This window comes from Hippichthys cyanospilos, chromosome 8, assembly GCF_059441005.1.
Source record: "Hippichthys cyanospilos isolate Australia breed blue-spotted pipefish chromosome 8, RoL_Hcya_1.0, whole genome shotgun sequence".
NCBI classification, from domain to species: domain Eukaryota; kingdom Metazoa; phylum Chordata; class Actinopteri; order Syngnathiformes; family Syngnathidae; genus Hippichthys; species Hippichthys cyanospilos.
The window spans coordinates 19,412,218-19,425,798 of NC_142376.1; the positions used below are offsets into that span (position 1 = coordinate 19,412,218).

At 42.4% G+C, this 13,581-nt stretch overlaps 1 protein-coding gene and 1 long non-coding RNA gene across 5 annotated transcripts in view; one reads left to right on the forward strand and one right to left on the reverse strand.

Annotated features, from left to right (window-relative positions):
• Positions 1 to 11,538, forward strand: part of slit1a (slit homolog 1a (Drosophila)) — a 116,176-nt gene extending 104,638 nt beyond the window's left edge. For 2 of the 4 annotated variants that reach the window (XM_088421355.1, XM_088421356.1), the window contains 13 exons: positions 810 to 881; positions 2,798 to 2,961; positions 3,266 to 3,390; positions 3,464 to 3,561; positions 4,605 to 4,744; positions 4,807 to 4,900; positions 4,993 to 5,130; positions 6,214 to 6,442; positions 6,537 to 6,667; positions 6,738 to 6,931; positions 7,895 to 8,183; positions 9,224 to 9,435; positions 9,538 to 11,538. In XM_088421355.1, the coding sequence (XP_088277481.1) occupies positions 810 to 881; positions 2,798 to 2,961; positions 3,266 to 3,390; positions 3,464 to 3,561; positions 4,605 to 4,744; positions 4,807 to 4,900; positions 4,993 to 5,130; positions 6,214 to 6,442; positions 6,537 to 6,667; positions 6,738 to 6,931; positions 7,895 to 8,183; positions 9,224 to 9,435; positions 9,538 to 9,779 (2,128 nt within the window). In that variant the 3' untranslated portion in view covers positions 9,780 to 11,538. The remainder of the gene's footprint in view (positions 1 to 809; positions 882 to 2,797; positions 2,962 to 3,265; positions 3,391 to 3,463; positions 3,562 to 4,604; positions 4,745 to 4,806; positions 4,901 to 4,992; positions 5,131 to 6,213; positions 6,443 to 6,536; positions 6,668 to 6,737; positions 6,932 to 7,894; positions 8,184 to 9,223; positions 9,436 to 9,537) is intronic. The other 2 variants (XM_088421357.1, XM_088421358.1) reach the window with 1 other exon arrangement.
• LOC148420445 (uncharacterized) lies at positions 3,751 to 10,196 on the reverse strand. The gene is made up of 3 exons (XR_015866388.1): positions 9,517 to 10,196; positions 6,392 to 6,540; positions 3,751 to 5,106 (listed from the first exon to the last, which is right to left on the reverse strand). It is a non-coding gene; the product is annotated as an uncharacterized LOC148420445 (long non-coding RNA).
• Positions 11,539 to 13,581: the final 2,043 nt, after the last annotated feature.

A 13,581-nucleotide genomic window follows, 5' to 3' on the forward strand; every position in this document is an offset into this window, starting at 1 on the left:
CGAGAGGCTTCTAGATGGCCACCTTATGACTCGATTGGCTATTACAACTGTCTTAACTATATGGGCACGTTCACATATGCCTTTTCACACTGCACATATGTCTTTGCACATGGCACAGAAGGCCCGTAACTCTTGATTGGAATGCCCTCAAATGGGTCTGTTTGCAGGCAGATTTCATACAGCCTGGCGACACGCGTTTGATGAATTCCAATTGGCTAAAAGCTCAAACCTAAAACAACACTGGAAGGAGCGTAATCAAATGGATATAATATACCACACACACACACACACACAAAACAGAATATGGAGAATCATTTCATTTCATATAATTAGTAAAAAAAAAAAATTAAAATGAAATTGACTTTTATTATAGTTATTATAATTGTTATGGTTTATGGTTTATTTTTTTTAGTAGTTAGTAGTAGTTTTTTTTATAATTTATTCTAGGTTATGTTAGGCCAGAAGAGAAAGCCTTGCTGGTTCTGACAGTTCACTACTGTAAACAAGTAATATATGCCATAAGTTTTTTTTTTTTTTTGGGGGGGGGGAAGAATCGGTTGTGAAAGGGTTTAAACCCCAACATTTTTCATTAAATAAATAATCCGATCCTCCTTTTTTGATCCAATTTTATTTTTGACCCAGCTGTTTTGTGTGTGTTTTATTGATGTGAATATCTATTTTGTGATAAGATCATAGAACAAAACAGCAGAAAGATATGACTTGACACATAACTTTCTTAACCCCAGTAACTGGACTTGCTTGATTTCCACCATATCGACTTGTGACTTACATGCACCTCTGCTTCTAAGGTCTCTCCATGGCAACGAAATCTCTGAGCTTCCTGATGGCATCTTTGGTGACGTGGCCGCTCTCTCCCATTTGTAAGTATCAAACACACAATCATTATATTCACCAGTTTATCTCATGTCATCTGCACACATGTAGTCCTACATACATATGCTTTGAGGAGGCACACAGTGGCCAGTCTGTAGTCCTCTTTGGCGGGCCCGACCTCCCTCCCCTTACTCTAATTAGGAGCACTGTGGTTAAGCTTCGCACAGAGGCTACCGCTGTCTCATCTCTATTTCCAAAACAAGCATAGATCGGTGTTTGTTTCTGTCTGCATTTTTTTTTTTGCACACATCAGTCCTCAATCCTGATCAGTAGAATTATCAAGCGTAGCAAAGGAAGTAGAAAGACATTTTGAAGCATGCAAGCCAAACGGCGAGAGAACTATAGATCTTTGCTCCCGGTTCATGTGGCACCCGTGTTTGCAGATGTCAGGTGTCAGCTATTGGCACGGCTTGAAAGATGAGCCTGTGCATCGACATAATGAAAGTGCATGGATTCTGGAGCGTGAGGACACAATCTGCATTGATCGCAGCATGACGCAAGCGCTTGAGAGCGTCTCATAGTCACGCGTTGGCAATGCAGCATGGAGGTTGAATGCACACAGCCATGCAAGGGCAGACATTCTGTTGGGTAGACACAGGCATTTGACTGACGTTCCAGGATTTCCTGGGGCTCCCAAATGCTTCATTAAATCTTAAACTTAGTTTCTGTCTTAATTCACAATCTTTAGCCAAAAAATGGTGGTAACTTCCTTCTCACATACTGAGCATGTACAAACAGGATTCAGGAAAACCATAGATGACTCTGATAAATGTGAAGCAGTCATGCAGGTGGAGCAGACAGAAGAAAGCAAAGTGGAAAAGAGTTTTACAACATTACAAGACTACAAGTTGTTCTGCATCACAAACACCAGCGTGAGCTCTCATAGCACTGCTGTCAGTGTCTCCAGATGAGGATGCTGGGGAGATAAAATGGACAGTATCACCAGTGACGCTTTTCATCTTGAGGGTTTCGATGCTAAAACGATCCAAATGGTGAACTATGTTCAATGTGAATTGACATTCGTACCGGTCACAGTATCAAATGCTGGGACGATTCAAATAGTAGAATTTGAGGGACTTCATCTGGCTCAGCAAATATACTAGAAGTTTCTTATATCACACTTTTTTATTGATATTCAAAATGTTTGCAGTAAAATGATGTGAAGGAACCCACTAGTATTGGGCTTGCTTTAGCCCTCCCCCCCAAATGACTAAATTCAGTCCCTGCGCTGAATTGTCTTTGTTGAAGGTCTAGAGTGACACGAGCTGGCCTTTCAGGGTACTGCACTAATAGCGCTGAAGGCATGATAGTAAAAAAAACCAGCCAATTCTACATTTACTTTCAGGACATTTTAATATATATATATATATATATATATATATATATATATATATATATATATATATATAAAATCAGTGAGATTTATTTTCTAGATTTCATGTGTGATTGGATTGCGATAGGGCTTTTTTAATTCTAAAACATATGAAAGGGAATGAAAACGCCAGAGTATAATGAAAACATCAAAATATCAAATAGCAAAATATCAAGCGAACAACATCACCTAGTCTAGCTCAACTGCAATAAGCCAAGCCAACTTTGATATTGCAGCACAAAAAAACAAAAGTACAAATGAAGAGGATTCAACTACAACACAACTAGTTTGTTACTTGTCACTTCTGGGATCTACATCGCTTTGCAAATGAAGGGGAATTTTGGTAGTCTCTGAATAATGCTAGCTACACAAGACTGCTTTGTGAATCACGACACTATCAAAGTAGCTGCATATAGATGGTGTATATTTTTTTTCAGTCAAATACAAAGTTGTATTGCCCTATGACTCACATAGACACTTTCTGCGTTAGCTATTATGAAGTCATGTTGAGAGATTCTTGTATTTCATCAGAGCAATCGGCGCCAATCCGCTGTACTGCGATTGCCACCTGCGTTGGTTGTCCGACTGGGTCAAGACCGGATACAAAGAGCCCGGTATCGCTCGCTGTGCTGGTCCACGTGGTCTGGAGGGCAAACTCCTGCTCACTACCCCAGCAAAGAAGTTTGAATGCACAGGTGAGCTACATTTGAGCCACAATTCAACCTGTTATTAATGTTTTCCTTCAACCAACACACCTGATTCACATCAGCATCATTATCAGGATTCTATGAAGCATGCAGATGAGCTAATTATTTGATGCAGGTGTGTTGGTTGAAAAAAAACATGGAAAACAGGCTGTGGCTCGCGAGGACTGGACTTGACCGCACCGGAAGTAGTGTGTAGAAAAGTAAAATACAAGGATGATTTATTCAAAATAGGTTTTTATGTGTAGATGGTCCATGCTTTATTGATTAGCGTATGTTTCTTCCATTTTCCCAGGAGAAGTGGACACAGCTGTGCTGGCCAAGTGTAATCCGTGCCTGTCCAGCCCATGTGAGAACCAGGGCATATGCCATAGCGATCCGGTGGACTTCTACAGGTGCAACTGCGCCCCGGGTTTCAAGGTCTGTCTTCCGCGAGCGTGCGCAGCCCAGGCGCAAACGTCTTCATGTTGTGACAGTGGATTGTGATTGTCAGGGCAAAAATTGCGAGACGCCGCTGAACGCTTGCGTGAGCAACCCGTGTGCCAACGGAGGTCGATGTCAGTTGGACGAGGACAACGAGGGACAGTACAGGTGAGGAAGCAACCCAAACGATTGCCTCCAAAGTTCAATTACACATTTAGATAGTTCTGCTTCAAGGAAATTTGAAAACATTTTCGCAAACGTTGTCAATATCAATGCAAACGCTGCTGCCGTACAAGTGTAAAAATGGTTAATGAATAGATTTACATTTCATTCATTGTTTTTCTATTTTTTTTACCTTCATAAAATTGCAAAGATGACTATTGATATATTAAGAACCACATTCATAAAAAAAATCCATTAAAGAAGTGTAAGGATCACATTTTACAGACTTTTATTTTTAAAAATTTTCTTAATTATCACTCATATAGAAAAAGAAGTTACACACTAACATGAAATGTCACCCTTTTTTATACCTTTTTTCCAGTGTAAAAAAAATTAAGTTAACCCTTTAGTTAAATTTTGCATAACTCACTTTTTATCTTTCAACACACCTCATAAAGTGTAAAAGAAAGTTAAGCATTCAAGTGAGACAATTGCATGTAACCCATTTTTTAACGTTAACTTTCAAAAATTAAAAATGCAAAAGTGTTTTTTTTTTTTTTTAAATGATTTAAAAAATATTATTTCACCATCAACACTATGAGTGTTTCAGATCAGCTTTGGGGCAACCTTTGATTTTTAAAATGAAAAGATCGGCTGGGTTATTAGTAGATATATGAAAAAAACAACAAACTTATGTAAATTGTATGTGTAAATAGCTATAGTTATCATAATGAAGTAGTAATAATTGCAACTACCAACTCATAATGATGTAATTACTAATAATTATTCATAATAATAATTAATGTATTTAGTTACTAACAATTTTGAACCAATTCACCAACGCAAACATTTCAAATGCATTCACCATATAAACAAATTTAATGAATATCAGTTACAATGAATGTCCATTTATTTAATTTGGTAAATGACTAAAAATGTGACTACATTAATCTTACCCGTTTTTGTTTTAATTTTTGCAATAATCTTCACAATGCAAACGTTCGGTGGGCCGGATGATCGATGCTCATCTGCCCATGTTTGTGTTGCAGCTGCACATGTCCAGTGGGTTTCGAGGGCCCCACCTGCCAGACAAACATTGACGACTGCGAGGACAACGACTGCGAGAACGGCGCCACCTGTGTGGACGGAGTCAATAACTACACTTGTTTTTGTCCCCCCTACTACACAGGTACCATGAGCACTTGTCAACTCGCATCGCAGTTTGTAATATTACAAATGATGTTTGTGTAGGGGAGATGTGTGAGGAACTGGAGGATGTGTGCGCCCCAGAACGAAGCCCCTGCCAACATCAGTCTACCTGCCTCATCACCTCCTCTGGTCCCAAGTCAGTGCTTAAAAAAAAAAAAAAAAAATCCCCTGAAAAACACACACAGTACAGTTATGTAAAACTTAGGTGTTGATGTTTGCATACGGCAGGTGTGTGTGCGCTCCTGGTTACGTGGGTGATGAGTGCGGCGTGGACTACGACGACTGCCAGGAGCATCGTTGCCAGAACGGAGCCCAATGTGTGGACGAGCTGAACGGGTACACCTGCCAGTGTGAGGAAGGTTATAGGTGAGAACATACACACAATGTAAAAAAATGACAAAAAAAACAGGCGGATATTTGAGCCTAAAACAATAATTTAAATGAGAATAAAAAAATATCAGAATCAGCAAAACAAAACAAGCAAGTTTGTTCGGGTTTTCGCTTAGATCTTTTGAGTTGTGCTTCAGGACAAAGTTTTGTCAACTTTTTTTTTCTTTTGAAATCGCGACAACTAATTAAAGAAAGTAAAAATAAAAGCTTTGTGTTACATCGCTCAACTTGAATTTGTATTGAAATGTGTTGCGTTGAAATAATGAATTCATCCAATCATTTTTGTTTTTATGTTGTAATGGTATTCCATACTGAAAAGTCAAAGACAAAATACACATACTATTTATCAGGTTGTATATTCTAGTGTCTAGATAAGTTTAGTTCTTAAGAATCTTAGGCCACATTTACATTATTGTTTGATAAAACACAAAAAGCTGAAGTGCAATATTGCCACTATTGGACTTGTGAGTACTAATTGAAAATTGTAATTAAAATTGTTGTAGTGAACGCTTAAAAGACTACAAGTCAAAGTTTTTAGTACTCGCACATTGAGTCAAACGGAAGTAGCTAAATAGGCTATCCCAGTGGCAGGGCGGGCGTGCGTTTCAACCCTGGGCCTTCACTGACCTGATATTTATTCCTACTTAAATGAATATGTCTCATAATAACATCAATACGACACCAGGGCTTGAGAATGCACCCATCATTCTTAATATTGGTTAATCAAGCAACATTATTTTAATGTCATTTTGAAATCAATTCATTTTGTTACCATGCTTTTAATAGCTAATAAACATGGCAAACGCCGATGAAAAATACACGTTGGCACGTTCATCTTTCACTGGTGCGCATTGTCTACTAATCCCTAATTTTCATGCATCGATTACAATTTGAACCTTTTAGCTGGTTGGAAATGAAAGTCGAGAACTCAAGTAGGTTGTTAAGTCACAATTACAGTATTGAGGGAAGAAATGGCAATGACATTCTTTTTCTGCGGTATATGGCTGTAGAATATAGCTCGGTAAATCTAATCCTTCCTATTCCCTTTTGTGTGCATAGCGGTCAGTTGTGTGAGGTTCCTCCTTCGCCGTTGTCCCTGTGCGAACTGGCCGACTGTCAGAACAGCGCCCCCTGTGTGGAGCGGGGCGGCCGCGCCCTCTGCCAGTGCCCCCCGGAGTTTGGTGGGCCGCGCTGTGAGAAGCTAGTCAGTGTCAACTTTGTGGACAGAGACTCTTACCTGTTGCTCTCCGACCTGAAGAACTGGCCGCAGGCCAACATCACCCTGCAGGTACGCGCCGTCCTTCTCCGCCGACGAGATTCTCCAACTGACTTTCTTCTTTTAACCGGTCCGCCTCTTGTCTCCCCATATGCTGTTTCTACAGGTATCTACGGCAGAGGATAACGGCATCCTCTTGTACAACGGAGACAACGATCACATTGCAGTGGAACTGTACCAAGGTCACGTAAAGGTCAGCTACGACCCCGGCAGCCAGCCGGGCCACGCCATCTACAGGTCAGCCGCTCTCACTGCAACATGGTCGCTGACCATCACTTCTGAAACGCTGTTTCTTTCCCGCCGGCAGCGCCGAGACCATCAACGACGGTCAGTTCCACACGGTGGAACTGGTCACCTTGGACCAGATGGTGAACCTATCCATTGACGGGGGGCTCCCCACAACCATGGACAGCTTTGGGGCGGTGCGACCCCTCAACGGGGAGGCTCCACTCTATGTGGGGGGTAGGGGCCCTCTCCAGAACACACCTCCTTCCTCTTCAGGCACTCTTAACTACTACGCTACTGTCGATCACCCCCTCCCACCCCCACCACCATCAAAGTCAAAAGCCCCTCTCATCTCCTCCTCATCCTCCGCAACCTAGCCACCCATGACAGTGTTTGCAAACTTCAAAAGGAGACCACTAGTTAGTTGCCTGAGTGGATATCTCTTGTGTTGATGTGTAGATGATTTCAATAGCATACAACAATTTACATGTAGTATGACCATTTTGACACTGTGCTGTGTAGCTCGGCTGTTGGTTGTAGGTAACCACCGAACCCATTGTCATGAGGAGTGGCTCCAAATGAGCTTTGTGCGTTGATGTCATTCAAAATCATAAAAGAAGACTTCACATGACCTGCTGCCCTCTCTTTCAAGGATGCTGTGTCTTGCGGTGCATACATGCATTCACAGTGGTGCTCGACTTAGGGTTTAATGTATTTTGTGGACACACGTAACTTTTTTCTTTTTATTTAAATGAATGGAAATGTCTAGTCTGTTTTAGACTTCTCCAAAGAATACCAGTTTGTGTTCAATAACTTCAATAACTAAATTAACAAAATAAGGTTAATTTTGCGTTAAATTAGTGGTGCCATTCTTTTAAAGACATGTTTGATTGATTTAAACACACAAGATGTCATTCTTATCACCTTATGAGTTTGAGTTATCAAATGGGCACGGCATTAAACGGCTTCAAGCCTCCTTTTTGATGAATTGTTTACTATTTGCCAAACTGCCCCTTATGTTGATTGCGTTAAAGCCAACAGAAACGCTCAAACACCGTCTAGTATCTTGAAAGACTAGCAACTTGAGTCACTGAAATGCCAAACCCTTAAAAGGGCACCGTGAGACACACCTGCTTGAAAAGCCTTTTCTCCATTTCACGACCTTCCCTGTGTTAACTGTCTGTCTGTGCTGCTACTTGACGCCCACCGTTCCTCTAAACGCATCGCGTCCTTCCCCAGGGATGCCCGTCGGCGTGCACCCGGGCGCCTTCCGCCTCTGGCAGATTCAGAACAGCTCCAGTTTCCACGGCTGCATTCAGAACCTTTACATCAACAATGAGCTTCAGGACTTCACCAAGACCCAGATGAAGCCCGGCGTGGTGCCGGGCTGCGAGCCCTGCAAGAAGATCTACTGCGTGCATGGCATCTGCCAACCCGACGGCCTCCAGGGGCCCGTGTGCCACTGCCAGCCGGGCTGGGCTGGACCGCAGTGCGACTTGCCGGCCGCTAATCCCTGTCAAGGCAGCAAGTAAGCTACAGCGTTCTTTTTCTTTCCACAGGAATTTGTGCTTTATGACAGTGGCCCTCCTCCACAAGGGTTGCAGGCTTGCTGGTGCCTATCCCAGCCAGCTTCAGTCTGTAGGCAGTAGGCAGGGGACACTCTGAACTGGTTGCCAGCCAAAAGCTGGGCAGACAGGGGCGGAAAACCATTCATGCACCCAATCACACCCAAGGACAATTTGGAGTGTCCAATGCACCTATCATGCAATTGGACGAAGCCGGAGTGGGCACGGGAAGAACATGCAAACTCCCTACAGGAAGGCCAGGCCACGCTGGTATTGAACTCGGGCTCTGAACTGTGTCGTGCGTGCTAACCACTCTTTCACCATGCCCTCCGTGTTGGCTATACCGTTTGTGATTAAACATCCATTAATTAAAAGGACTAAAACTACAGCAAAAACAATGCTGTTTTTTTGCTCAACCTTTTTTTCATTGGGTGTTAGCGTTAAGGTTCCGGTACAAGATTTGTGCAAGGCGGCAGCATGGCGGAAAACTGGTTTGTACGTCCGCCCCCCATGCGGAGGTGGTGGTTCAGCTTTCCGCTCCGGACTTCCTGAGTGGCACTTGCATATTCTCCTTGTGCCTTTGTGGGTTTTCTCCGGGTGCTTGGGTGTCTTCCCACATTCAAAATAACATGCTGGGTAGAAATGTGTTTTTAGGTGTTTTTATGAGTGTGATTGGTTGTTTGTCTTTGTGTGCCCCGCCTACTGCCCAAAGACAGCTGGGAAAGGCTCCGGCATGCCAGGGACCCTCGTGAGAATAAGTGGTTAAGATAATACAGTAGATGGATTTTGGGAAGGCATTTAGTGTCTCTCTCTCTCTCTCTCTCTAAATAATAATTCTCACTTTATGATGTATATTGTAATCAATACACATATATGGTTACATTTTTCTATTTTAGATTCCAAATTCGTTCTCAATATAGTATGGCCTTTATTCTGAAACCTTCTTGTTAATCCTTAAATGAAGTGACTGGCATGCATTAAAAGAGATGGGATACGTTTGCAGATGTGTCCACGGCCGGTGCATCCCGCTGGATAGCGAGTCGTACCGCTGCGAGTGTAGCGAGGGCTACCGCGGTGCTCTTTGCAACCAACAAGGGGAGCTGTTCAACCCTTGCCGCCGGCTTAACTGCAAACACGGCCGCTGCCAGATCTCTGATACGGGAGACGCCTACTGTCACTGCGAAAGTGGCTTCACCGGGGAACTCTGCGATGCAGGTTTGAGTCCCGCTCTTATTCAGTTTTTCGTAAAATGCCATGGCCAACAACCTCGCCCTTTCTTATTGCGTTTGCACTGACCTTTGTGGGCTGGGCCCGCAGAGTCGGCGTGTCGGGGCGAGCCAGTACGGGACTACTACCAGGTGCAGCGGGGCTATGCCATCTGCCAGACGACGCGCACCGTTTCCTGGGTGGAGTGCAGCGGCGTGTGCGAGGCGGGCGCCTGCTGCGCCAGCCAGCGGATGAAGCGCCGGAAATACACGTTCGAGTGCAGCGATGGCAGCACCTTCAGCGAGGAGGTAGAGAAAAGCATCAAGTGCGGCTGCGTGGGCTGCGCTGTCTAGAACATGATGCAAAAGACAGATTCTAAAGAATATATATAAAACCTCTATCTATATATTAAGGACCGTTGTAAAATAGGACACATGCTTTGCGAGCTGCAGTACCACAGTGTCAACCCCAAAGGCTCCAAGGATTTGTTCCCCCCTCCCACAAACACACACAGTAGTGAGGACAGAGTGGGGGGGTGATAAAAGAGAGGTGGATCGTCGACCGAGCCAAGTGTCACAAGACAGGAAGTTGTTGTTTGTTCATTCGTCATGCGACCACAGACACGCAGAAGAAGATGTTCAAGTGGCACATAATTAAGTGCGCGTGTGGTGACTTCAAGTGGGCCCCACAAGCCTCCAAGCATGCATTGCCCCCTCCCCACAAAAGGGGGCCATCTAGCATCATCTCATCTCGACATCTGCAGTATTAAAAACAAGAGGGGCAAAACGTTTTTCCTGTAAAAACCATGTGCAAATGATCAATGTGATGATTTCTTACTTTGTTGTATTGTCTTAATTTCTCTTTTTTTGTTTTTGTTTGTGGTATTTTATTTCACCATGTAACGTTAAAAAACCTCCCCGTTTATATAGAAATGCCTAACAGATTCTAATATATATATATAAAATATATATATTTGTATTTCTTTTTGTTATAGTATTTTTCTATGTCAAGTGGAAGGTTGGTGTGAAAAGGCGCTGGCTTGTTTTTTAGTTTTTTGATTATTTTTACAACATTTAATGGCAAGTAGTAATGGGACATAATATTTTAAGATTCAATTTCAGTAGTTCAAATCAAAAAGCAAATCATATCGTACAAGATCATAGAACTCATGAAAAAACTATTCTTACTTAAATGCTGTTTCCTCCGCTGGTCTGCTCTCAAACTCTGTCATTAAATATTGTGTATGTTGTCCATGTGAATATTCCATCCCGGTCAGGATTGCGTCTGCTTGTTTTGGCTCCTCTTTTTATTTATTGTTTTTTTTTTTGTACGGCGATGCATTTACGGCGATGTGCATTGCATTTTACCTGATATTCTGGAAAACATCAAAAGAAAAAAAAAATCTAAACTATTTAAAAATCGCATCCAAGATATAATGAAGCTCAAGTTCAACATACATCATAAGCTGCTGTCAAGCATGAATCGTGTTGGGAGAGAGATTAACACGCGTGCAACTGCTCGGACACAATGAGAAGGAAGGACATTTTCTTGCTGGAATTCAAAATGAAAAAAAAAAGTGCCAACCGCAGTGAGCACATAGATGAATGTATAAATGTGTACAGATAAATATGCTTATTCATGAAGTGGTATGGTTTAGCTGTCCTTTAGTTTAGAACGAGTCACACAGTGTTCTGGCATTGGAATTTTGTCATGATGTAAACGTACAGATGCTCACTGTGCTTATGAGGCCGTGAGCCTCATAAAAGGTGCACCTTTTGTGGAATGTGACTTTTTTTTCTTGGCTTCCTTTCGTTCAACGTCTCCTTGGTGTGCAAGTACAACTTCCTGGTAGCCATCTTAGTGGTGCTTGTGCTATATTGAGATGTACTGTAACTAAATCATCAGTAGGACTCCATCCTATGAGCTATGATATACTTAAGTTCATGTACACCACACAATGTAAAAAGATTTTGCTTCTGTCACAGGACTCGATGGTGGGACTGAAGCGAATGAAGTCCCAAAATGATGCTGAATGTATGTAGTGCCACCGACAAAATGTTTACCAAACCTCCACTCTTTTCATTCATTAAACTTCTATGTGTGTGCTTTTAACGTCCCCTTTGCCTTTTTTTTAAGTCATGCTATTTTACAGTTACTATGGCGGCAGACATATGAGCTATGTGGGATCATGTGGGAAAATAAACGTTTTCAAGCAGGAAAGAACAAATTGCGCACCTCCACCCGCCCCCAATGTGTACACATTGTCCTTTTAAGCAATCTAACCTCCATCTTGAGAATCGCTCTAATTGTAGGCCAGTGTCACATCCCTCAGTAATTGCAAGAATGCGATTGAATACGATTACTCAAATGAAGTGCTACTTTTGACACAGTTGATCACCACACATCGGTAGAACGCCTCAAAACGGGTCATTATTTCAGGCTCTGAACTTTCTTGGTTTAGATCTTAACACCTGCTAACATTGTGTTTCTCATGGCAATGTTACCTCTAAATTTCGTTAAATGGACTTTCACTTACATAGTGCTTTTCTATCTTGGGTTCTCAAAGCTCTTTACACTAACTAGTCATTGACCTACTGCTGACGCAGCATCAGGAGCAATTGGGGGTTCAAGGACATCGTCTTGATGGTCGGGGGATTCGAATCCATAGCTTCTGAGCTGGGAGATGACCGCTCTACCGACGAGCCATGTCGCCCACTCTTTCCATTATATGTTTATATGTGGTGCCCCACAGAGGTCAGCACTTGGCACTTTATTGTTTCGCATCTTCATGCTTGGTGGTGTAAGTAAATAACAGCACAGTGATCCCTCTCTTGTCACAGTTAAGGGAGACAGGAAAATCTGCAAAGTCGGATTGACCCCACCAAGCAGACATTGCACGTACTTAATTAAAGTGTTTGAAATGTGTTTGGTAAAACCCTGCCGGCCTTTCTTTCGCATGACCAGTGATGTCCTAACAATAGTATGGAAGTTGAATGGTCTTTTTGGGCCCAAACTTAATTTGAGCGGGCATTCACGCACCCTCAATTCTCACCCCAGCATGGAGCACTACCGCTGCTCGCCCCCCACCCAGAGATTAGACCATGGATGTCTTCAAATTTTTTGCTGCTTAACACCAGTGAAACATTTTCATAACTTGCCCTCATAAGAAAACCACTGTGAGTCTGATAAATGCACGATTAGCCAAAATGACTCCTCAAAAAAACCTAGGTGTGATATGACTCAACTCTTTCTTTTTAAATACACATTAGGTACATTTTTTTCACCTTCGCAGTATTGCTAAGATTCACCTATTCAATCTCCTAGTAATGCAGAAATATTAATTCATGAATTCATCACGTCCCACCTTGACTACTTAACGTATAGGTCTCCGGTTTTCCCACAGCAAGCTGTTGACTTATCCATGGTTCTCCATCCCCCACCCTTCGCTCTGCTTGGAGGTGGGCCACCTGCGCAAAGGGACTCTTGTGGAGATAGACCAACCAGAACTGACTGTGAGAAGGACCTCACCCGAAGGTGCACAGCATCACATCATCTTTATAATGGACAATTATGGTTTCATGTGGCACAATGTGTTATCTTACCACTCAGCATTTATTGCAGTCTGCTGATTTGGAAAGGTGGTCTCCCCCGCAGCGGTCCTTTGTCAAGGTTTCTTATTTTTCCTCAAAAGGGGTTTTGCGTTTCGCCCTACTGGGTGCTTTGTTGAGGGGATACTGTGAATTTCTCTGATTTTTTTTTCATTGGTGAAGGCCTAAAAAGCTCTGTTGTGATTAAGGTGCATACAATAAATTTGACTTGACATGAAAAAGAACAAAGAAAAAAAAGCTAACAAACTTGGGGTATGTAAAAAAAATGTGTGCAACTGCGATTTTATGTCAAGAAACTCAAAAGTAGAAATGGTACTTAATCAGAAACTACAGAAGGTAGTAGCAGAAGATAAGTGCAATATAGAGCATCAATTTTTAAAAATGTGCTATCCATCTAATGCACACAAAACGATAAAGGGGTCATGGCTCCTCGGATAATTTGGTGGTGTGTTTACACTGGCGGTAAGGGGGCAACGTACCTTGCTCAAGAAACTCAAGAACAGAAGTCCCTTATTATTTGCTGGGAGCACAGAAATTTAAAAAAATG